Source organism: Telmatherina bonti (genome assembly GCF_933228915.1).
Source record: "Telmatherina bonti genome assembly, chromosome: 7".
Taxonomy (NCBI): Eukaryota; Metazoa; Chordata; class Actinopteri; order Atheriniformes; family Telmatherinidae; genus Telmatherina; species Telmatherina bonti.
The window spans coordinates 18,256,544-18,281,828 of record NC_136625.1 but is presented as its reverse complement, the minus strand read 5'-3'; the positions used below and the strand labels follow the sequence as shown (position 1 = coordinate 18,281,828).

At 36.9% G+C, this 25,285-nt stretch overlaps 1 protein-coding gene across 1 annotated transcript in view; it reads left to right on the top strand.

Moving 5' to 3' along the window:
- Window positions 1-6,610: 6,610 nt before the first annotated feature.
- Window positions 6,611-25,285, top strand: part of LOC306758455 (vasoactive intestinal polypeptide receptor 1-like) — a gene marked incomplete at both ends in the record, with an annotated part of 31,535 nt that continues 12,860 nt past the window's right edge. Inside the window, 3 exons of the mRNA XM_079243783.1 lie at window positions 6,611-6,709; window positions 7,409-7,517; window positions 22,794-22,901. Coding sequence (XP_079099909.1) covers window positions 6,611-6,709; window positions 7,409-7,517; window positions 22,794-22,901 — 316 coding nt within the window. The remainder of the gene's footprint in view (window positions 6,710-7,408; window positions 7,518-22,793; window positions 22,902-25,285) is intronic.

Below are 25,285 nucleotides of genomic sequence, written 5' to 3'. Positions count from 1 at the left end.
CTAAAAAAAAAACCAACTAATGTTCAAATCCATTAAAACTTCATAATATTTTAAAACATTTAATTTAAAATCCATCTACATAAGGGAACTGGAGCAAGCAGCAGAAGTTCCCAAGTTATGTTTCTGTCCTCTTTCTATTCTTTCAAGTTAAACAATATTGCTAAATTATTCTTTTCCCATCCAACCTTTTCCCATCATCTCTTTTTTTTATACCACTGTGACTGCAGCTTTTGGTTTTTGCATTATGTATGTCACATATCTAAGATGCACAGAGTGTGTTGGCGTCCGTTGTATCACTTCAGTGGTTTACTCAGCATTTCATACAGAAAGACCCCCTCTCTTTGAAAATTAGTGGTTAAAATGCCATTGTGAGGTCTAAAACGCTCCATAGCCTGTCAAAAATAGAAACTGCTTTAAAAAAGGGAGGAAAAAACTAGCTTCTGCTCTAGTGGCTGTGCCTGTGTGCTCACTAAAGCTAAGCAGAGCTGTCAAACCAAATCAATTCATTTTCAGCCATAGCTAACAGGTATACAAGAGGGTTTCCACATATACACTTTTACTGCAAGACCTGAGTCACCACACATGTCTGGGTCACCAGAGTGAGCACAGTTTATATGTATATATTTTTTATTAAACTAACATCATATTGTTTTTGGGATTTTGGGACATTTATGTGCATGCTTGACCTGGTGACTAGGACTATGTGCAAGCATCTGAGCATAAAGGTGAACTTCAGCTGCATCCCTAAATACTGATATTTTAGGTTATGCGTAAGTATCTCCAATCAAACTAAGAATCTAATTAATTTATCAGTGTAATCCTTCCTGCACAAGATATCACAACTGGAAATCAATTATTTAAATGATCAAGTCATATCATTTTAGGAGTTTATGCCTTATGGCAGGAAAACTCCTAAGAGCACACAGAGAATATGGTGGAATGAAAACATTGTTATCTAAAAAGGACAGTGACATCCCAGTCTGGAAACAGAATACAAATTTAAGCAGCTTCCACATGAAATGTGTCACCAATGTGTGTGTGCTGGAACCAATCAGCTCCTTTGAAATCATCTGGAAATTCACATCTAATCACTGAAACAAAATGTAACCTAAATTTAGCTTATCATAAATGACTGTATATATTTACATGTGGTTTTTCATTATTTTTTAGGTTGTTTTGATTAAATGACATTCATTTTTTCTAGGTTTGGATGAGGGTGAGTAAGTGAAAGAGCTTTAAAGAAAGGTGAATTGGTGACCAGGAGGAAGGATAGCAGAGGATGTGATGTACAGGAATGCCAGAAAGTGGAAAGAATGAAAGTGAAATGCTGATGAAGGAGAAGTGGGGAAGAGGAGGGTGGAGGTAAGAGAAGAAGGGAAAGGGAAGAGGAGTCAGGAGAAGGTGAGGTTAGGATGAAGGAGGCAAGAAAAAGAGGAAAGAAAGAGGAGTTGAGGGAAGTTGAGAAAAGGATGGAGACATGTTACATCCAAGTAAAGGAGCTTTATAAACTGGCTGCATGGCTCCCCTTCACTTTTTCTTTGGCTTTTAAGTCAAACCTTGAAATTCACTCAGTTCTTTCTCTAGATCTTTCTTTTCCACTTTTATTTTCTGTCTACACGTCTTTAAATCATCACTTCATCTTTATCATTTCCTCCTTTAGGTCTCTCTTCTCCTATTTCAGTTATTATTTAAGCTCCAGATGTTTTTTCTGGTTGCATGTTGTTTGGTGTTTCCTGTAGTTTCTGCTTGCACTTCTTTGAATTCTTCCTCCTGATTCATTTAAAGATCCTCCACATCCCTCTCTTTCAGTCGCACTTTTGTGTTTGCGTTTTTGCATATTTTTCTTTTCTTTTCAAATGCAGGTTTGAAATGTATTTCATGTCCTCTTGCAGTTGCCTCCAATCTTCTTCTATAGTTTTTTTTGCCTTCAAATTCTTTCATCCACTTAAATTCTTTCATCCACGTCTGCAGTTCCTTCTTCATCTGCTCAATTTAATTTGTTACTTCCTCCAAATCTTTCTGTGCTGATTCAGGATCCCAATTTCCTTCTACATATCTGCAGGTCAGTGGTGTTTTTTCTTCCTCTCTTCCAGTTCTATTTTATCCTCCTTGAGATTTTTATTTGGTTCTTTAATATTCCTGCTAGTGTTGCTAAATTTGCTTTCAAATTCAGCCACATTATCCTTTAAGTCTTATTCAGCTCTGCAAGCTTTTCTCCATGCTCTTACTTTTTTATTCCAAACGTTTTCCTAATTATTTTTTTTCCATCTTTTTCTCATTTTTGTTTTTAGCAGTGCATGTCTCCAGGGTTAATTTCTGCTTGCCTAAACTGCTTTTCCCTTGCTCCAGCTTTTTTTGTGTCTTCCTGAGGCATATTTTGACTCTCTGAGGAGGTTTGTTGCTCCCTGAAATTCAAGAGTGTTTCTTTCTCCTCCACAAGGTGTTGGATGCTAATTTTCAGTGTTTTGTTGTAGCTTCTCGGATGGTTGTTTTCTGACTGGAAGGCTTCCAAGGCAACTCTGACCTGAACAAGCTCTGAAAAACTATTCCTGGCAGTGCCAGGATGTTGTTAGTGTCCTCCATGCTCTATAAAACAGAGAATCAAAGACACAATAGAAAATTATATGTTACAGAATATTATTTAATATGCAAAAAGTGTCAATAATTCAGTAGCACTATGCATTCGAGATGACCACACAGCTTTCAACATGGCTTTTTAGATCTGAGCCCTTGCAGCAACATGGTTGTAGATTATTTCAGCGTATACTGTTATGATGCTCTCTTTTTAAGTAAATTTTTTCTTACACAAGAAATAGTCAGCACCACAAAATAAATCCTGAACAAACACAGGGCAGCAAGTGACAGTGCAAAAAACAAACAAACCAAAAAAACAACCAAAAAACTTCTCTTTAACTGGAAAGGAAAAACTTCCAGCAGAACCAGTTGCAGCAAGGTCAGCCATCTGCCTCGACCAGTTGGGGGTGAAGAGGAGAAGACAGAGGTCAACAGCAGCATAACTCTAAGCCAGGAATGCTTGCTGGAAAATAAAAAGAAGAGACAGAAGCTAAAGAAAGCGATGATGTCATGATTTTTACTCTAGAATAAAGAGTAAAGTGAGAAAAGCAGTGCATTGTGGGATGCCCCTCAGCAGCCTAAGTGATTTTAAATGGCAATGTTTCATACATTTGGCATGTGAAGGCTTATGTTTTATTTTCGATACACATAAATTAAAATTTTTTCGCTCTTACATTTGTCTAATTTATCTTCTTCTCTGCAAAGACTTGAATAAATCGGATCAGCTGTGAGTATAAAAAAGTATATTTGAAAAAGAAAATCAAAGATACAAGAAAACAAAAGCTCAGTCTCTACACAAAAAGTCTTCCTTTTGTGGATCTTTCATCATACAAACACTCACAGAACAGGTGGGTCTGGAAACAAGGGCATCTTTTTTAAGTCTACTGATGTGATAATATTTAACCCTTAAACAGTCAGATTTTTAAACTCCAAGACAGCATTTTTTTTGCTCCACTTCCTGTCTCCTAGAGAGGCCTACATTTATAAGAAAAAAAACCCAAAACAAATGAAACATTATCAGCTGTAACCACTACAGTACTAGATAATTTCATATGTGATTCAAGCAATAAACCGATTGTTTCAGCAACTTTTTTTTCCAGTTTTCTTATTGTCCATGACAGTTTGACTGTTTGTCAGACAGAAGAAGTCATTTTAAGACATTCCTGTGGGCTCTTCATCAAAGAATCAATCATGACTTGTACCCACAACTCATCCGACCTATATTTGTCATTTCAAACTGCTGCATTAACTATCACCTATTTGCTACTCAAGGGAATTGGTTCTTGTATTTTGAGAACACAGATGCTTGCTTGAACAGGCAATCAGGTGTTTTTAAAGCACCCAGCTGACTGTGAGCCTCCATGTCATGCAGAGTTATAACCAGAGATCAGTCAGTCAACACAAAGTGCAAACATACAAACAGCCATTCGTCAGGCAAACCTTTTGTCAACCTGTGTTTGTGACTTTGTCTCTCTACAGGAAGCACATGGATGGGATGACCTGATAACACGGTTCTGTATACAGAGCTGTGTTTCTAATTATTCTAAAGCTTCTTAGAAACACAGCAAGTACAATCATAATCACACTCCTATATGACTTGAGAAGAGCTCTTCTGAACACCTGTAGTGAAATGTTCTCGTAAACTGATCACTGAGAAGCTGCAGAAGGGTGCTTGAAGGTTGGATCCTATGTTCCTGTTCTCACAAGGGTATTCTTCAGGGAAGGGTTTGTCGTTTTTAGCACAGACTTGCTCTACATTCACACATCACACCTGGTGTGACCCATTTGGAAATTATTCAGCACAAACAACCTTCATTGGAGCGACATGGAAATCTATGCCTCATTCAAAGATGTGGAGATGGAAGACATTATTTCTCCATGGGCATTACAACCATCTAAATAACGTGGAAAATTTAAAGGTGTTCTTCAGTCGAGGCCACGGCAGCCTTTGTAGCTTTTGCACGTTCAGAAATGATTATCAACAGGGAAACTCTGGTTTTATGGGAAGCCACAACTATGTGAAAGATATTACCAGCTTTGCTCCAATTTTGTATGATCTAATTAAAGAAATATTCAAGTCAGTAAGGGTGAACTAGTGTCCATTTACTAATGTTCAAAGTCCACATTTATGCATTTTTACTGAACAGCTAGATTCAGATTACTAAAATGTTTTCATGAAGTGTGTAATGATATAACAATGCAAGGCACTGAAGATAGATCTATCATAGGAAACAGTAGGCAGCCTTGGCTTATATGATGGAGCTACCATCATGTCATGAACTCTGTTTAATTATTCTCTTAATTGCTTAATGTTTGTTTTGCTTTTTTCTTCTTCTTTCTTGTGTTTTCTAACTTTCACTTCATTGTTAAGTTTAACTGAACTTCTGTTTGTCTTCTGTGTGACATCCATAATGCAGAAATGTAAGTTGACTTTATATTGTACAAAGATTGAAGTGAAATACTAAAAATGCAAAATATTAGCTAATTACAGTTAAAATAAATGAAAATTTCAAACAGCTATTTGGCACAGGAGATTATTTTTACATCTCTCTCTTTGTATTAATGATGTATAGTAACCCAACCCTGGTGATTATGATCTCTAATCTAGTATTTGAAAACAAAGAAAGTCTCAGCTAGTCTTTGTGGTCTCTAGGGAAGATACACTTTAAAAAAAAAATTTTTTTTAATTTATTTATTTATTTTTTTTACCTAAATCATAATTCACCCTTGGTAAGAGTTTTTTTTCTTTTTTCTTTTTTTTTTTTTTACGAAACCACATTTTCTATAAAAAAAAAATGTTTATTTGTAATTTAATATTCATTTGTGCATTTATTCCAGAGACTTTAGAAGGCCAAATATTGAACTTTGAGCAATATTTCTTAACAAAATATTGAGCAACTGTAAAAATGACTTTCTTGCCGTGACCAATACAATTTTTACAGTGTTTACACTGAACAGATTAATGCTTGAATAAATAAAAATACAGATGAATTAGAATGAAATGGCCATAATTACGGCCATGAGGTATAAAGAATAAATAATTTAGTTTTAAGATGTATTTGCTCTCCATTGTCCTCAGTTATTGAACCGAAACTCAGTGAATAATGTGAAATAATTTTTTGCCAATATTAAGTAGATAAAATCCCATTCTTAACATTGCTGTACCTTTACACAATTTAGCTCTTGACTGAAAGATATTGAAAATATCTTCATATTAATTCCCTCTTTTCTATTTTGGTTGGATTAACAATTAACAATTTCCCACAGCGGTGTGGAAGTATCTAATCAGAAAATCAGCATAAAGAAAAGTGTCTTAATGGGAATTGGGACAATCTGTCACGCTGTGAAACATAACTTGACAGCATGCATAGTCATCTAATTGAAAATAAGGAGAGGTCACGTGCGAAGTATAAAGTATGGATTTTTCTGACAGTCTCTCTCTAAACATATCATTCTTTGTCACAATTGTTTTTCACAAAAGTGTCAAAAGTGAAATCCTGCATTAGAACATAAAGACCCAAAAGCTCTTTGTGGTCTCAACATTTTTCTTAGCAACGTCTTCACCAACAACAGTGACCAACATCTTTATATATCCCACATTATATGAAACTACGGATGATCAATGTATATAATTAAGCAGGAATTTTGAAGATAACCTCATTTGCATGTGCAAAATAGGCTGCGTTTAAAAAAAAAAAAAAAAAAAAAAGGCTATTGGCTGTTTGTGGTATGAGGCGTCCCCCTTTTCTCTCTGAATGGAGATAGGCTGCTCATTCAACTGATCTTACTCTGCTGAGACAGGACGCAGATGTGCAGCAGCAGGAACAGCAGCAACACCACCACATCTCCTTCCCCTCAAGTTTGCACCTCGCAGGAAGAGACAGGATCAATCAATTTCAACAAGGTTTAAACAGTGGATTATTTAATCGCAGCCATCAAGAAGAAGTCCATCTTTTTTTTTTTTTTTTACAAGTGTCGTGGAACAAACCTGGATTTACACTCACATCTTTGTAATCCGATGAAGGTTATAAATATAATGGATAAGATTGTGGAATTGTCCGATCAAGGACTGAGGGGAAGGCATGAAAAAGTCACGCTCCTCATCCTTTATCTCCAGCTGTGGGTCAGCCCCATGGTGAGTGAAACATTTCTTTTATTCACTGCAAAAAAACAAACAAAAAAACCTGTCATTCCGGGTAAAAAATAGGCTACTGTCAACGTGCCAGATTTAAAGCATCTCAAAGTGCATCAAAAGTTGTCCTCCCCTTAAAACTTCTCTATGTAAGAAGCTAAAATCCTCCTAATTAGGAAACGGTCGAGTTAATTCTTATTGACATCTCGACTGTAATACGGTTAACCTTTTTGTCCGACGTCCTTCTGTGTCTCTCTGGGGGACAGCAAATGTCCTCATTAGGCTGCTGGCACTAATTAGCGGTTTCCATCCACCTGCATCCACCATCCATCAACATTGTGATAAATTACGGACAAAATCAGCGGGATGAGGACAAAACAGATGTTGTGTCCAAGGTTTACGCATGACTTTGCAAAGAACATAGAGGCACCCCCTCCCTCTTATTCTACCCATATATATGTATATTTTGCACAAAATACAAAGTGGAATCAATCACCAGAGCAATATATATATATATATATATATATATATATATATATATGACAAAAGTATCTAAGTGCGCATTTGGTTGTTGAACGGACAGCTGTGAATTTCCATGAAGCTTTGCTTGACGCGCGTCGTCATCATTTCACCAAGCAGGTGGAAACTTCCACCTGATGCGTTTGTCTGCTTTACCACAGATTGTCAATATCTTATTTACAGGTTGAAGCAATTCATCCGGACTGCGCCATCATCTCCCAGCACCTGAAGGCTCGAGAGATCTGTAGCCAGACGAGGAGGAGCGAAGCGCAAAACCAGACCGACCAAAGCGGTGTGTTCCTGTGTGATTGCGTATGTGAGTGTGTATAGATGCTGCTGCTCTTTTGTGTTTCTTCACACAAATACGCACTTGGAGAACTAACTGAGAAAGCCTGGTTTTTCTGCTTAAGGATTTTGATGTGCATATGGGCTGAAGAAAAGGGAGTTTGGAGATGCAGCCAGCAGGTCAAACGGCATAACCCAGCACATACTAAACTTCCTGAAAAGAAAGTATGGCTTCAGTTTAGCCAGAAGCAGGAAGGCTGATAGACGTTTTGTGTTGTGGTTGTACCGTGTTGATATTTCTAAGAGTTTTAAGTTTCCTTATAACTATGATGATGTGTAAGAAGGATGGGAAACCTTGAAAGTCCTTCACACTGAGCAGTTGCCTTCTGCAAAAATGGATTATAATCTGAAACTTACCCTGTTTTCATGTCATAAAACAGTAACACAAAAGTAGTGATTTTATCCCTATATATTAGTTTATTTGTAATGCAAAAAATAACACGAGGATGTCCTAAACTAACCAGTTTGCCCAGCAAACACACTGAAAATCAATATATTTACCACTAGTGATGAGCAACGATTTTGGCTTTACAAACACTTAAAAAGATTACATTTTTTATATTTAGACTAAGAATTCTAGGTGGAGATTTTGTTCATTACTTTTATAGACAGTATTACCAGGAGTGGCCAATGATTTCTGGGGATCAGACTGGGCGCCGGTTTTTGTGCAGATTAAATAGTTCTGTTGGCTTCACCGGGTTGTCTTCTCCAACTGGAGCATTTCACAGCAGAGTGAAGTGGTTGTGATGAGAATCCGTTCCTCCAAAACCAAGAGCATGGTCCTCAGCCGGTAAAGAGTGGAGTGTCCTCACCGGGTTGGTAATGAGATCCCGCCCCAAGTGGAGCAGTTCAAGTTCAAATATTTTGAGGTGTTGTTCATGAGTGGGGGAAGGATGGAACGGGAGATTGACAGATGGATCTGTGAAGCATCTGCAGTGATTGTGACTCTTTATTCATCTGTTGTGATGAAGAGGGAGCTGAACCAAAGGTGAAGCTGTTTACATACTGTGTTGCTTTCAACTAGCTGTGGGTAGTGACACAAAGAATGAGATCACAAATACAAGCAGCTGAAATGAGGTTCCTCTGTGGGCGGCTGGGCTCTACCTCAGAGATAGGGTGAGAATCTAAGTGAGGGGCTCGCAACAGACCCTCTGCTCTGTCTTAAGAGGAATCCGATTATTAGATGCTCCTCGACACCTCACTGGTGAGATATTAGTCTCGTCACATTGGAAAGAGGCTCCATGGAAGACCCAGGACACACTGGAGGAACCATGTCTCCTGGCTGGTCTAGAATCACCTCAGGATCCCCCCAAAGGGGTGGCCAGGGAAAGGTTTCCCTGCTTAGGCAAAATGCTTTTTTAATGACCACAATGATGAAAAAATGGGTCTGAATCTGTTGAAAACATAGTTGCGCAATGTTTTCTGACTGATCTTAAAATGGATCGAGTCAGATTTTTTTTCAGAACTCTACAACATTGTGACTATCTTCTTAAGTTCTCCAGAAGGCAATGGATGAATTTTTACACAGTGAAAACCAATGACGTTCTCAGGAGTGGTCTGTTCTGTAGTCACCACAAAACAGTATCAAGTTAAAAATCAGGGCAAGGACACATGAAAAATGTTGGCTGTTATGAAGAAACCCCAAAAAACTCAACCTCCACAATTCTAACATAGATGGATTTTGAACCTATTTTAAATCAGGCTGCAGGCAAATGGAGACAAAGGGTCATGGTCAGACGAGTAATCAATGTTTTTTTTTAAATTTTTTTTTTTTAAATTGATGAGATCCAGGGTTACTTTATAAATATGGGGCAGCTTTATAAAAGTCAATCGGTTCATTTGGCCACACTGGGGTGCAGTTATTCCTTTCTTTCCTTGTTTCCAAAATACATTTGAAAAACTGTCTGAACAAGACAACTAAACTACCTTTTATAATAAAACAGAGATTCAAGTAACTTGCCACAACTTCCAGTAATTTTTGAGGAGAAAACCAGAAACAAAACATCACCTGAATATAGTCAAACATGGTGCGGCAGCATCATTCTATGAGGGTGATTTTCTGTGACAAGAATAAAAGATGGATGTAGAAAACTACGGACCAATCCTGAGTAAAAATCTTTTACAGAGTGCTCAGGATCTCAGAATTTGCTGAATGTGTATATTTTAATAATGATTTAAATCTCACTGCCAGGAAATCACACTGATGGAAAAGGAAACCAGCAGAAAACGCTTCTGAAGAGTCTTGGTTTTGGTCTGATGCTCTTTGTCCAATCTGGATGAAATTGAATGCTTCCTCTCTGAAAGGGAAAATGTGTCAAGCTAACAGAATTATTTTAGAAAAATGTTGGCAGCTGTGGTTGGTGCAAACCTTAACGGTATATGGATTGGTAAGGTTTGTGTGTAGATTAAGGAAAAAACATAATTTGTTTGACTTTTAGGTTAGTATAGCATAACAAAACTTGAAGTGTTTTGAAAACTTTCAAAACTCATTTGCTTGTTTCTAAAATGTTATTATACAGCCAGAGAAAATTCTGGGTATGGTAGTGTTGTATTGTCAGTGGATTAGTGACACATAATAGTGTAACTACCATTCACTACACATACTGAAAATAGAATAAACTGCATCTGATGTTCAGCCAGAAGAAAATCCTGTTAATGTGCTGCTTTGCGTTAAACAGTTAGTTAAATATTTCTTTTTTGTGTATGGAGAGATTTTCATATCAGATAAAAGCAGTTTATACAACATTGTGAAATTACTTCTTACAGCACCAGGGAATAATAAAACAGAATATATTATTTTACAGAGCCTATTGTACAAAACAGATAAAAGCAGAAAAAAACTTCAAGATGAACAGATGTCCCTTATCAATGGGAATATAAGCTTCAGTATTAAAGACGTGGTTAAGACTTTAATTTAAGCACTATTTGCATATAAATACAACTTTGAGATGCTTTTGTTTGCTTCCTGATCATTTTAATAAACGTCATTACCATGGAAACATGTTGAATTTTAGAAGAATGCAAAACTGGGCAACTGCGTCATATAGCTCACCAACATCAGATATGCCATTGTCTATTTTTTATTTCACTGAATGGTTTCATCTACTTTTACTTACATAAACTAAGTATTTGGGTTTTGTAAAGCAGAAAGCAGAGATTAACACTGCCTAACGCACTGTGCATAACACCATGTTTGCTCCATCATGCTGACCATATACCCTCTCTGAAACTTGCTGTTTCCCCTGGTGAGGCCTCACCTACTTGTCCTTCCAATCTGACTAATTGACTTCGTCATAAAATAGTGAACATGGCGTCTCCCGGTGGGTTGAAATATATATTTTTTTTCAAAAAAGGCTTTTCACCTGAAAATGCCTCACAACAGCAACATGCAATCAGTTCCCTCTAGGAGAGTGATGAACTTTAACATTTCCAGACTAATTTGATCTTAATTAATTCTGACGAGACACACTGCTTCGGCTGGAGTTGTTGTCTGCTGCTTATTATGCAGTTAAACTACTGTTTATAAATTAAACTATCAAAGTGGATGTGTTATCCCGTCCAGACGGTGATGCCAGCTGTGCAGGTAACATACTATAGAGTCCTGTGGCGCTAAAATGTCGCCAGTGACTCCTGGTGGCAAGAGGACCAAGTTAAACAACATTTGATCTATAAAAATGTTACTGTGAACCATAATCAATGGAATTATGTTAGTTTTTTTTTTTTTTTTAAATTAAAAAAAAAAAAAAAATTTAGATATTGGCTTTCAGGTTAGTTTAATTAAAACAATGATACTTTAAAATAAGTAAAAAAAAAAAAAAAAAAAAACAACAAACCAACAACTTTGGGAAATGCTAGATGACAGTTTCATAAGCTTGTAACTTGGTTAGTCTAATTCAAAATCTAAAAAGGAGCTGAACTCAGCTCTAAAATAAAACCTAAAAAAGTGTTTATGCTAAAAAAATATTCAAATAATATCTCAACAAGCCTGGATGGAGAATGTGAAATGAGATTAGAGCATCAATTTTGTCATTAGGATTAAATAACACTTTAGGATCCCCTGTAAGTCTTTTGATATACTTGGATTTGCTACTGATAAATGGACATTGTTTGTAAGTGACTGTTAAACAAATTACTTTTATTAAAAAATTAAAACAAAAAAAAAAGGCTAAAATACTGTTACCAACTTGGCTCACAGTGGTAACAAAAGAGAACCAAAATAAACTTATGGTAGGGTCTGAGCATGTTATTAATCAGTAGTGTGAGGGTGTGAATGGTTGTGTGACGGTGTGTGCAATGTTGTAAAAAGATGCAAACCCAAAAGCTTAACAAATCATAATTACCATGATGTGGAGATAATGGCTGCCCCGCAAGTGAGTATGGTCAAAGCAGGCTTTGTGAGTTGAGCCATTCCCACCTCTGCAGGTGCAGCACATTCTCCACTAATCCCCAATCACCGCAAACAAAATGAAGATGGCGGGCCGTCACATTACTATTTTTAAGAATTGGTGAAAAGAGGATGATATTCCTACATGAGTTTACCAAGTTGGAGGTGTTGATTACGTGTTGCTGCTATACTTATTTGACTTATTCAAGAGCTTTAGGGTAACTTAGAATTCAATTGATACTATGAGAAAAAAAAAAACCAAAACAAAACAAAAAAGAATAAATACATATATATATATATATATATATATATATATATATATATATGTGTATATGTGTATATGTGTATATGTGTATATGTACATATATGTGTATATGTACATATATGTGTATATGTACATATATGTGTATATGTACATATATGTGTATATGTACATATATGTGTATATGTACATATATGTGTATGTATATGTACATATATGTGTATGTATGTATATGTATGTGTATGTATGTGTGTATGTATATATGTGTATGTATATATGTGTATGTATATATGTGTATGTATATGTATATATGTGTATATATGTGTATATATGTGTATATATGTGTATATATGTATATATATATATATGTGTGTGAAATGTTGGCTTGACTGCGATGGACTGGCGAGCTGTCCAAAGTGTGGGATAGGCTCCAGCTTCCCCTCGACCCTTCATTGGATTAAGCGGTTAGAATAATGAATGAATGAATGTTTGGCTTGATGTACACACAAATATGCATTTTTTAATGCTTATAACTGTATTCTCTTAATGAGATGGAGTCTGACATTTTACTGGTCTGGACCCACAATCAATTTCTGCTATTGACAATGGGTTCCGATACCTCAGAATACTGTAACATAGAAAAATTGTTGTCTAAAGATAAGATTTATTACTTAACCAAAACAACAACATATCCAACAAAACAACCCTTGAGGTCAGAAGTAGTTCACAGCACAAAACAAAACCAAAAAAGTGTCAATCTGTTCTACACAACCAAGGCTACCCTGAATGTTTGTCAGAAGCCTGTGTATTGTGGTGGAAAATACTCTGGTCTTGAGAAGTTTTAATACATCTAAGAGTCAACTGTCTTCTTACAATGAGCATTTATTATAAACTAATACAAGCACACGCTGGAGCTTGGAGAGAGAACTCTCTCTGCAGATGCTGAAGTAACGCCCGATTATAAACCATGCTTAACTCCTCCTAGTTGCTGAGCAGACCACAGAAAACAATCATTCTCTCATTCAAAGCTAAGCTGAGCTCACTAAGCATCAATCACTCACTATATTACTTTATTACCTTTAACCTTTAACCAACTGGTCAACAAGCAGCTGATGTGCTGCAGGAAACGCTTCCTGTCTCAGACTTCATCAGCACATTTCAGACAAGGTCATATATGAGGTAAAGAAAGTTTTGTGCATACACACAGCAGGATCACAGAAAATTAATGCATATATGTCTAATACTTAATACAAACAAAACCCATAACAATTTTCCCCAACAGTATATAGAGGAGTTTCAGCTGGGAAACAGATGATTTGGCCAATCACATTTGAGGTATCCCAGGCAATGGTGGATGAGTGATGGCACAGCTGTGCAGTCAGGCCTGGTTTTTCCAAATAAAACAAGAAGCCAAGGCCTAAAGCTGTAACAATACTGAACAATTTACATCCATCTTTGTTGTCATCTGCTTTGTTTGTCATCTTTGCTTTTAAAGTTCTTGGCTTTGGGCGACAGTGGTTCATCAGGTAGAGCAGGTTGTCCAATTACCTGAAGGTCGACAGTTATAATCCTGCTCCCCAAGTCAATCTGTCATGTCCCTTCAAGACACTTCCCTCCAGTGTTGTCATCACTGTGTATGAACGTGAATGAAGGAGTGTTTTAGTGTTGGGCGGCACCTGTGGCTACACATGTAGCTTACCAACACCAAGTATAAATGAGGAGTGAATGAATAATGAAGAATTGTGGTGGAACATTGTGGTGGCTAGTGTTGTTCTAAGCATGATAATAGAAAATGTCAACAATTTCACTGTACCAGATTCAGCTTCACAGCAGTTTTAACAGTTCATGAAATATATAATTCAACAGCATAATGATAAATAACACATGATCATACTAGTGAAAGGATGTACATATGTAATTGTGTGTAGATAAAAAAAAAGACATGTTAATTATTTGTCTTTTTTTTTTTTTACCTGTTTCAAAAAGTTTAAAACACTTTTCATGTTTGGCTTCAAATGACTACACTGAAGCACTGAGCAATTGTAATTCTTTCTTACAGAAGATTATAAGCAAAAATGTCATCAGTCTGAAATGAGCCGCACACCCATTTGAAAAAATAAAAAAAATAAAACTAAACTAAAATAACAACAAAAAACCAACAATGTATGCAAGTTAAACAAAAATGGTATGAAACTTAAGTTATTAGAAAGTCTGTTGAATGTATGCTGTTTCATAAACGAAGACAGACAGATCTTGTTCCTCAATCAGTGGTGCTTGGGAAAGGCTCAGCCTGTGTCCAAAGTCATTTCATATATCTTTGCTAATCCTAAATGAGGTGACATTCAAGTAGCAAAGTGCACAGCTTACCCTAGAGCTGTGCAGGCTTATTAATCAAAGCCTAAGAACTGAGCTTTGCTCAGTGATTGGAGAAAACGTTTAAGGTTAAAAAGATATATTTATAAGGAATAATCAAATTGTTAATTGTGTACTCTGACAGTTTGTTGCAGCTGGGTAAAAATAATAGCAGTTTTTCTCACTCTATTGTACTTTCTTCAGAGATTAGATGCAAAAATGTCAGTCCCAGTGAAACGGTGTGAGTTTCTATAATTCATGGTTTTGGCTGCCCTCGATCTGTCACGTGGATGAATAAGAACAAATGCATTTCTTGAAACATATAATTGTGCATCATTCTTTGGAGGCTCTGATCTCAGCGAGTGTAAGAATGAATTATTTTCACAATCTGCAAATTGTACTTGTCACCTCAGTCTCAGTGTCAGCATGACCCAAATCCAAATGAGTTTAAAGATTCAAAGAGAGAACTCCCTCAGGAGAATATTACTTCACAGGCAGCAAAGAGAGATTGTGAGAAAAACAACCAACCCTCTGATTAACCTGGTGGCTAAGATCACGTGGAGACTGAGATAAAACCAAAACTTTCAGGCTTTGACTGGCTGCAGACCAGAGCCAGGAAAAGCTATAGATGTTATGAATTAGAGAACAAATGTGTAAACCATGTGCAGAAAAGGCATTTTTAAAACATAGATTCAGAAAAACACTGAAAAGGTATTCAGTTTATAAACCAGATCAATTCCTCTCTGAGTGACATTTTTAAAATTAAAAGAAAATCACAGAAAAGAAGTCAAAGTGTTCTTCTAAGTGTCTGATACAAAGCTTGGAAAAGATTCAGGACGCAACCAACCGTAAAGGGTGTAGACAGAAACATTTTTTCCTTGATGTTGATGTGTTTGAAGCAGAAAATATATTTGTTAGCAGCTAGCTTTGAGAACTAAATTATGGTGGGTAGATAGCTGCATCATTGCATATGTTCTCAGCCTGTACTGGTTCAAGTTAATGTTATTCAAAGGAGGAGACCTGGTGAAAGTGGTAAAAGCATACAGATTATGTATCATGAGCTGGTAAACAGGTTAGTTTTAATCCTACTGATGACGTTAGTTGTGATGTATGTGTGGAGTGATCCATGTTTATCTGTTAGCCACATTGCTGAAAAGTTCATGCTGTTTCTGACAGAACAGCGTAACAGTGCACAGCAGGTTGTTTCTTAGTTGCAGACTGGTCAGGCTGACATGCTATGGCTGACCTGTGCGCACCTCCACAAGTTCCACAATAAGGATGAGAACTGGAAAATAAAATGCAGGTGCAGTGAAAGAAGGTGAGCTGATCTAATGTCTTTACATCATGCTGATAGCATGGATTTGTTCACATCGCTTACCTTAACTTGTAGCGGCAAGATGTACTGAGTAGACAGACTGACGAGCTTTTTTTCCTGTTATGCAGGAAAACCTTGGGTCCTTCTAGTCACATAGATTTTTTTCTTCACATCACCCACCTATTTAAGCATTACTGTTGTTGAAGTACTTTCCTTCATGAAACTGGTATTTCTTGATGACACTGGAGAACGTGCCCTGCAACACTGTTGATTTTAAATTCTCCTGATCTTAACGAAGCAGCTGTCGGCTGTAGTCGTCAACAAGTCAGACCCATGGGCGTCCTGCTTCAAATGATCTGCTACCAACAACTTTGTGCCATACCATGGTTTACTGTCAAGTTATTCCATGACAGGTCTGGGTGATTTTGACAGTGGACGTGCTTTTTATTAGGTGGGTGTTCATAATCCTGTGGCTACATGAAAATAAACTCTTTTTGTGTTAATCTCAGTAAAAATTATTGGATGTTTTTCAAAACACCCACTTCTATTCTTTTTCTGTGTAAGCCCACATGTGGTTGGTGTGTTAAGACATGCTATGGTTTTAATTCATGATGTCATCAATTCTCCAGAAAAGCAGCAATTTTTAGCTAGTTTGTTCCTCCAGTTTAGCTCTGTTCACTGTACCTTGACTGCTTTACTGAAGCAGTACTTTACTGACTGTACAGTACATTTGATTTACAGAACATGTTCAGCTGACTTTTAATTGATCTATTTGTTGCTTTTTATTGGAAACAACTTTAATTTAGCCATACAATTTGCCAGATAATTTGTTCATTCAAATATTGGTAATTAAATCAGGTTTTGCTTTTAGCATTGTGGTTCCTGAGTACCATTAATGCTGCAGATGGGTCTGTGCTAATAGTTTGGTTGTCTGCCATCACAGTGCCCATAAATATGCCGCCATCTCTGCCATAACTAAGTATTCGGAAGCTGTTGCCTCTGCTTCTACCAGGATTTTGTCAGGATTAAACCGATCTGTGTAAACCTTAGGATGAGCCTCCCACACACAACGTGCTTTCAAAGATGCTTTCTTTTCGCCAAATTAAACATTTACAGATCTAACTCATAACAGTCTTAACAAGAAAAAAAAAAAAAAACGCATCACTGAAGAACTAAATCTCTTAATCCCTGGTGCCTACTTGTGTGTCTGTGCAGATATGCAATTTTTTTCCCCCTGAATTACAACAGAATTTACGAAAGCCCAATTCACAACCGCATTATTTTCCAAACAGCTCTTCACTGCAAGATCAAATCTTCTTATCGTCTTATATGCAACGGATTGTCCTCACCTCCAAACTATATGCACTTCACAGGCAGAAGTTTAAAAAAATGTTGGCCATTTTTTTTAGAGGGATTTATTTTGGCTTGCAGTAGAAAACACACAAAGTTAAGAGATGTTTTCCTTTTAATCAAAAGTTTCAAATATGACAACAAGAAACTTTTTACTTTTATTTTATTTAAATTTTAAAGGGAATTTGTAACATTTCAGCACAAACAAAACCACCCTTGAGAATTGTGATGGAACTGGATAAACTTGTACACTGCAGTCATTATCACTCTCATTACGACAGCTTCATCTGTACCTTGTTAGCAGAACATGACTAAATATCAGAGATTTCTCGGATTTCAACTAAAAAGTTTAATCAACTTCAAATTTCTCTATACATTGAGGCCATAAAGCTCTTCTTTGGCTCAACTCGGTCATCATTAAGTTGATATTGTGACAGAAGATATGACAGCTTGGTCCACAGCCTAAAACATAGCAGTTACACAAAATCAACTCCTTTTTTGCACCATCACCATCATTTTCTAAACTTATGTCAAGGCATATTTATACTTTTTAAAACAACACACTGTCCAGTCCAAGCAGAAAGCCTTTCTCTATTGTGTGTAGAAACAAGATTATCACTAGGCTACAAATTGCTGGTCCAGTATTCATCTGCCTGACAGAGGACAGGTATGCTACGATGACAAAATGAAAAGATGACATTACAAAGTATCTTATGGGATGTGTGTTTTCAATAATCACACCTCTTTCAGTTAATCAGGATAGTTTTGTACTTTTGGACTGGACCCCACACATCAGCCTGACACAGCAGGATATGCATGCAGACAGGCTGTCTTGATCCATCCATTCATCAGCTTTTCTCACTTGTTCCAGTGCAGAGGTGGAGAGTGTGTTTGTGTGTACCAAAGCCAGCTGCTATCAGTCAAGAGGCAGGGTACATCCCAGACATGGTGCTGGTCCGTCACAAGAAAGAGAGACAAACAACTAATCACATTCACACCTAGGGAGAACCACCAAAACATGCTGGGAAGCAGGAGAAAATGCAAACTGAACACAGAAAGACCAGTCCGGGTACAAACTGGAAACCTTCTTGCTGTTAAGATGCATCGTTAACCACCACGCCATCAGGCAGTCACAGCTCTAATTGTTGTTTGGTCTGAGTTGTTGCTGTAATTTAAAACCTTCTTTTTACAGACAGTAGATATGTGTGTTTCTGAAAAGGAAATGCAAATTATGCTCATTTTTATTGCTGAGCGGTGAAAACGATCATGTACAACTGAGCGCTCCGTTTGTCTCTGAAGCCGAGCCAAGCTGTAATTTGATTAAAATCTGCATCTAATTCAGTCATTTGATGTGGAGCTGAAGACAGAATTAATACCTTCCCGCTGCACTAAAAAGCCAGATGTTAGTGTTTTTTCCACCAGTGGCAAAAGGCCTTTTACCTTGATGCAGCTTACTGTTGCACATTCTCACTATGACATTATGTTTTTAATCTTTTCATGAGGATATAGGTTTCAAATATCACACGCAGGGGATGGCGTTTAAAAATTTGAGCGGGCCCAACTGTTAGTTGTGCCACCGATCTACTATCAATATCTAAATAAACTGCATCTGCCCAAAAAACACGTCGGCTCTTCTGGAGAAGCCTGATATGCCAGATGGCCGATCTGTCCATTTTACAGACTGTTGATACAATCACTGAAAGAATAAACAGGGTTGGAGAAAGCTGTTGGTCCAGACTTTCCTTCTAAAGAAAAGGAGCCACAATGTTTCCCAAAATATCTTTCTTTATTATTCTCACTTATGAGGTTTACATTCATGTAAAGAGAGAAAAAATTAATAAGTCATAAAGTTCATGTATAAAACTACGCAAGCTCATAAAGAAATTGATTACACAGAATGTTATGGATAAATAGGTAAACCTGAAATCTGGGGTTGATCACTGGATATTGGACACTATTGAAGTTTTCTTGTAGTTAAGTGAAAAGTAGCTCATGTGTTAAAGCACATACTATGCATCCTTAATGTTTTACAACATTATAGTCATACCTTCTTCCTACTCAAACACTTGTATCATAGATTTATGTCAAATGATTGATAATCTTAAATATCTATGTTCACCAAATAACACGCTTTCTCTTTCCAGTCTTTTGTGATGCTGCATTTTATGGCTACTTGGAAATCAGCTGAATGATGTAGTCACCCAGAGGGGCTCATGAATGTCTAAAACCCACTTCATAGCAGTTTATTCAATAGTTTTTGACATATTTACCTCAAAAACCAGAAATATGCTTGCAGAGGAAAAATGGAGGAGTATGTGGAGGTGATTTAGATTCTTCTTCCAGGCGCTGTCATAACCTATATAAAAGTTTGTGACAATCCAGGGATCAAGTCGTGGTTTTTGTTATATCAGCCTTAGAGAGATAAGAAGATTTACATTTGACATGATATTAAAAAGTTTAGAATAAGATACAGTGCAACATGTGCAACAGTTCATATTAAACAGACATCCACTCAACACTTGTATTTTCACATCCTTCATGCTCCCCAGCATCTGAAATATCAGTTTGACTCTAATGTCTAATGGGAACAGAGAAGACACTGAGATAAATAATCCATGGTCTGTATCAATAACGGCACATTCTAGCTCCACTATGGTTTCCCAGGGTTACGCTGAAAGGGATGTCATTTTTGTCCGACCACCTGACTAGATAGAAATGGTTGGTTTTGTGAGATACCGAAACATGAGAGGAAGAGTGGATAATGGATTAGATACACTGTCTTTCTACGAAGGAAATAAGGCGCACAGAGAAAATGGATATTTCATACAGACAGATAGCTGACAGTAAAATAATCATTCTGTCTCATTTCAGTGCCAAAAGCCACAATCATCACTCCAATGACCCAGAGCGTTTCTTGCTGTGCACACACCATTTGTTGTTTTGCGATACAGTTTTCATTTTAAGATAACTACAAACACAAACATGTTCAATGTCAAATTGTTGCTATTAAATGACTAAAAGAAGTCTCTGAAGAATTGGTAATGATGATCAGTGGTTTTTTTTTTAATTTATTTTTTTAACCAAAGCATCTTAATCGTAACATCTTAATCACAGTCACCTGTATCCACTTTGGTCTGATTTTTTTTTTTCTTTTTTACTATTCATGATCTGGAAGAAAGACATAAAAGCTTTTTTTTGGGGGGAAAAAAGCTTTTATGGTAATTCTTCTTGACTTTTCTGTCAGTGTCTGAGACAAGCATGTATCTATATGCAAATCTCTTTAAAGACGGCAGAGCTGTAACTTGTCCTTGAACAACGCAGCCTCTTTGGTTAAAAACGGTGTTATAAAGTGTGATAGAATCTCAGCCAGCTGCTAACCAGCTGCATGGTTTTCTAAAGTTGCAGGTTGGGAGATCTTTTTTTCGTTCAATTTATTTATTTGTTTTGTAGTTTTACATTTTGTTGTTTACATTAGTAAGACACCCTGTGATTGGCTGTTGACCTGTCCAGGGTGTACCCTGCGTCTTGGCCAATGATTGCTGGGACAGGCTCCAGCTTCTCTTGACCCAGAAAAGGACTAAGCGATTCAGAAAATGGATGGATGAATGGATTGATTAATATGAACTGATATTTTTAAAGGAAAGTTATTGCTGGCATATTTTTATTATGTACATTGAAACATTGTATTTGTCAATAGTATTTTAATAATAATAATTTAATCATTCATTCATTTTCCGAACCGCTTATTCCAATTCAGGGTCGCGGGGAAGCTGGAGCCTATCCCAGCTGGCTTTGGGTGACAGGCAGGGTACACCCTGGACAGCTCGCCAGTCCATCGCAGGGCCACACAGTGAGACAAACAACCACACTCACGCTCACACTCACACTCACTCCCAGGGGCAATTTAGAGTGACCAATTAACCTATCATGCATGTCTTTGGATGGTGGGAGGAAGCCGGAGTACCCGGAGAGAACCCACGCATACACGGGGAGAACATGCAAACTCCACACAGAAAGGCCACTGACCAAACCAGCCAAGGATCGAACCAGTGACCTTCTTGCTGTGAGGCCACAGTGCTAACCACTGCGCCACCGTGCAGCCCAATAATTTAATCCATTGTATTTAATTATTTCATTATTTTTCACTTATTTATTTAGTCGATCTGAATGTGGCCTCAGGACCTGAATTCATCTGTGTGTAACACATGCAAACTGTAATTATGTATATATTCACGCCTCTCATATGAGATAAAGAAAGGAGGACAATGTCACTTGCCAGTGAACTGTGACTACTATAGGAATTAATGAGTCTACTGCCTACGTGTGCACTGTCCTTTCTTTTGGAGAGACTCAAACTGCTGTTGCTGCAGTTGTTTAATAACAGATTGAGGTTACAAATTGAATTTATAGTAACATGGATTAGACCAAGCCCTTTTTTCCTCTTCTTGAGGGATTTCGTTTGGGCCAGGCACCTTTATTCCAAATTATTTTGATGGGAAAGGTTTGAAAATAAGAGGGGAATAGCATGAAATATAGGGCCACAGGGTGGGACTCCGATCTAGGGCAGCTGTCCCTTTAATCTAAAATGCAACAGATTTAGTCCTCAGCACTGTAAAACTATATTATTATTAATTATTGCATTTCTGATTTGAAATAGTACAAGACATCATTGTTGGTGGTTAAATGAAGGGAACATCTAATGATCAGACTTTGTTTTGTGTGCAGAGTCTTATTACTGTTTTTCTTCATAAGGGTAAGGCTTTAGACTTCCTCCTATGTGATGAAAGATTTATTCGTATAGCATGAGAGTGAATGAAGAGCCTGAAAGCAGGTGTCTCCCACCAAACATATTAGAGTTGGCAATCATATTGCATGATCGTCATCCTTTTGTGAGTCTGATTTAGCTCATTTTTCTTTCTAGTGAGCCTAATGAACCTTTTAGACTTCTGAGTCAGGCTTCTGAGTTTAATCCAGGGTAGAAAAAATGGTTAAAACTTTCCACTGAATTTCAGTGGAATAGAAATACAAAACATTATAAAATGGGGATAACTTTGATGTACCCAGTTATGTGATAATAGACTAAATCTGACAGATTAAGACATCCTGGTTATCCTCAGGAGAAGAACATAAGGTCATGGGTATTTTCGTTTTTTTTTTTTTTTTTTTTCGTGTTCCCACTCTCATTCGGATGGTTGATTTATTATTGATTAGGTTAGCAAAAGCATAATCTTGAAAGACACGACTGTTGTCATGTATATAAAGGGAGAAGAGTTCGTCTTTGTGATGTAAAACCCCAGTTTTCCAGTCCATAGATAAACAATGCATTTAAAGTAAGGGAAAATCCTCAACCTTGAGAGCACTTTCAACAATCTTTGGTTTCAGTGCCCCAAAAATGTGTTTGCATGTGTATAATTATAAAACATCCAGGCTTAGTGCATTATATTAAAAGGTGCTGACACTCATCTGAGACTGACAGAGGCAGAAGCCTTTTAGGTCTGTAATCTCACCTTCCTACCAGGCAACTATCTGACCTTGATGCTTTTCTTTTGTGTCTTTGCAGGATGCAAAACAGAGTGGGATGAGATAGGCTGCTGGTTAAGAGCCGAAGTCGGGCAGGTAGTCAACGTGTCCTGTTCTGAAGTCTTCCAACATTTTTCCAGCAATCAAGGTTAGTTCCAGCAGAAGCTTGAAACTCAATTAAAAAAAACAAAACATTCAGCGCTCTTACTTACATGTCCAGTCAGTGGAGTTTTGATTGCAGAAGATTCTGTTCGAATCCCATTCTCTGCTGGTGCCCGTGCTGCTAAGTCTAATTATTTGTACTGTAATGAAAGTGCTAATGCAAGTTGAAGTCAGTGATGGAGAAGCAGAATGAATTATTCATTTATGTTTGTTGGCAAGAGGATACAAATGCCCTGTGATGCTTCTGGCATGAGAACTTAACTTGAAATGTTGTCTTTAGGGTTTACACATCCCCATCTGATATCCAGAAGAAGCAGTTGTATGACACTATTATATAACGATGAGTATAAAAGTGCTAATGAGCTGAAGGCTTGTTCTACATCTCTTTTCTTTAAACATATTTAACTGGAAAATCCTTTGTTTAATATAATTGCAATGTCACCATAAATAATTTTCATCATGTAAATTAATATTTGGTAAAAACATAAACTTCTCTCTTACAGATATGGTATATAAGAAGTAGTTCAACTGTACTCTGCTGCGCTGTCATTATAATTAGATCATTAGGGGAGAGAAGGTCAGAATCATTAGTAATGTTCTTTCCTCCATTAGCTTGATGGAAATTATGTTTTAGTTTGCAGATCATCTAAATGAATAGCACTCTAGTTTGCACTCCAGCTGTTCTCTATTTGCTGAATAAAATGGAGAAAAATCCCTCTTGCTGTGCATTTTTCTTAGTTTTTGTCCAACAATAGCCAACAGTTTAGCAAATGTATGTGCTCACTGTCTGTACCAGACACATGTTGATAACCAATCACCCCCACCAGCAGCTTTACAGACAGCTATCAAGCTGACAAATTTCAGCCTTTTGGAAATGACACCTGATGTTTCCAGTAGGCTGCTCAGCAGGATGCACTGGACTTTAACTGACATGAACGCATCAGATGATCTCTGACTGACAAGATTAAGTGAGCAAAATGGTCCAAAGGGGAAATGCGGCGCTACAAAGGAGTTCATGCTCACAGTGCACAGAAATGATAACTTTTGGTAGCACTATACATAAGTTACTGCATCTAAATTTGGGTTCATCATTTTTGTGTGCTCAATTTTATGCAGCAGACACAATAACAATGAAGTCAAGTGGACACTTGAGTTCATAAAGAGGCTGTTTTAATTATTATTGTTTTTTTTTGCAATGGCTAAAAGCAGAAATAAAGTGAGTATTGAATTAATTAAAAAAAAGGAAAAGAATTTTCTGTTCATGTGCAAAAGACACCCCTAATGAAATTATATACTTTGCTTCACCCTAAAGGGGTTAATTAAAATTTGTAACACTTCCTGGTGGTGATTCATAATGTGCTAGAATGAAACTCTTTCAGATAACATTTATTCATTTAAAATATCATAAAGACTGACATTAATCTGCTGCAGAGGAAGGGAGCGGAGAGGGGTGTGTGTGTGTGTGACTTTAACATTTTAAATTCAATCTTATTTTACCATTGTTATGATGCTTTTTTATTTATTGCTTTTAATTCTTTTAAACCATTCTCTGGTTGTTCTTAAGGAAGATGTGGGCAAGTGGGTAAATGTTTAAAATATCAACTCTTAAGCCTTTTAAAGATGAAATTTACCTTGTGGGGCAGACAAAGAAGTCACATCGAAGAAGATTTTAACTTTGCTTTTAGTTAGGTTTAGACTAAAAAATATTGGTTAAGTTTAGGAATATATAAAGAAAACTAATTGTTACCTTAAAAACACAACTCCGTTCATATTACTGTTCCATCATTGCTTTTTCAATTCAATTCAATTCAATTCAATTCAATTCAACTCCAATATTATCCACATTCATCCATTTTGTAATAACTGTGTTTATATGAGCCAATTCATAAAAAAATAATTTATTAAAAGTGGCAAATGTATGGAAAAATATAAAATGCAGAACACAGCCTACATCATGATGACATATTCTCCATTTGGACTCATGGGAAAAACCCAGTAATACCAGGAAGTGACTTTAGGACACGTGAACTAACAGTAAAGTAAACAAATTTAATTATACCTGACAGTAACAAACTCTCTTGTGACCTAAACTAAATCTAAAGCATGTATACGTCGTTTAGATTCCTGCCTAACAAATAATGCCTGACTATAAAAATTGATGAAAATTGATTTCCTCATTGAGGCCAGGATGTTTCATAGCCTTCCATTGGAAAATTCAAGATGTTTTCCCATTGTAGAAAGTGTTTGAGACGACCACCCGCCCTCCAAGAAGTAGAGACCACTTCAGTGGCCACGACCTTAAGTGTATTGGGGCTGCTATGCCCAGCCTGTCTGTAACATTTAGTCATGGGATACTTGTCATTTCAATTC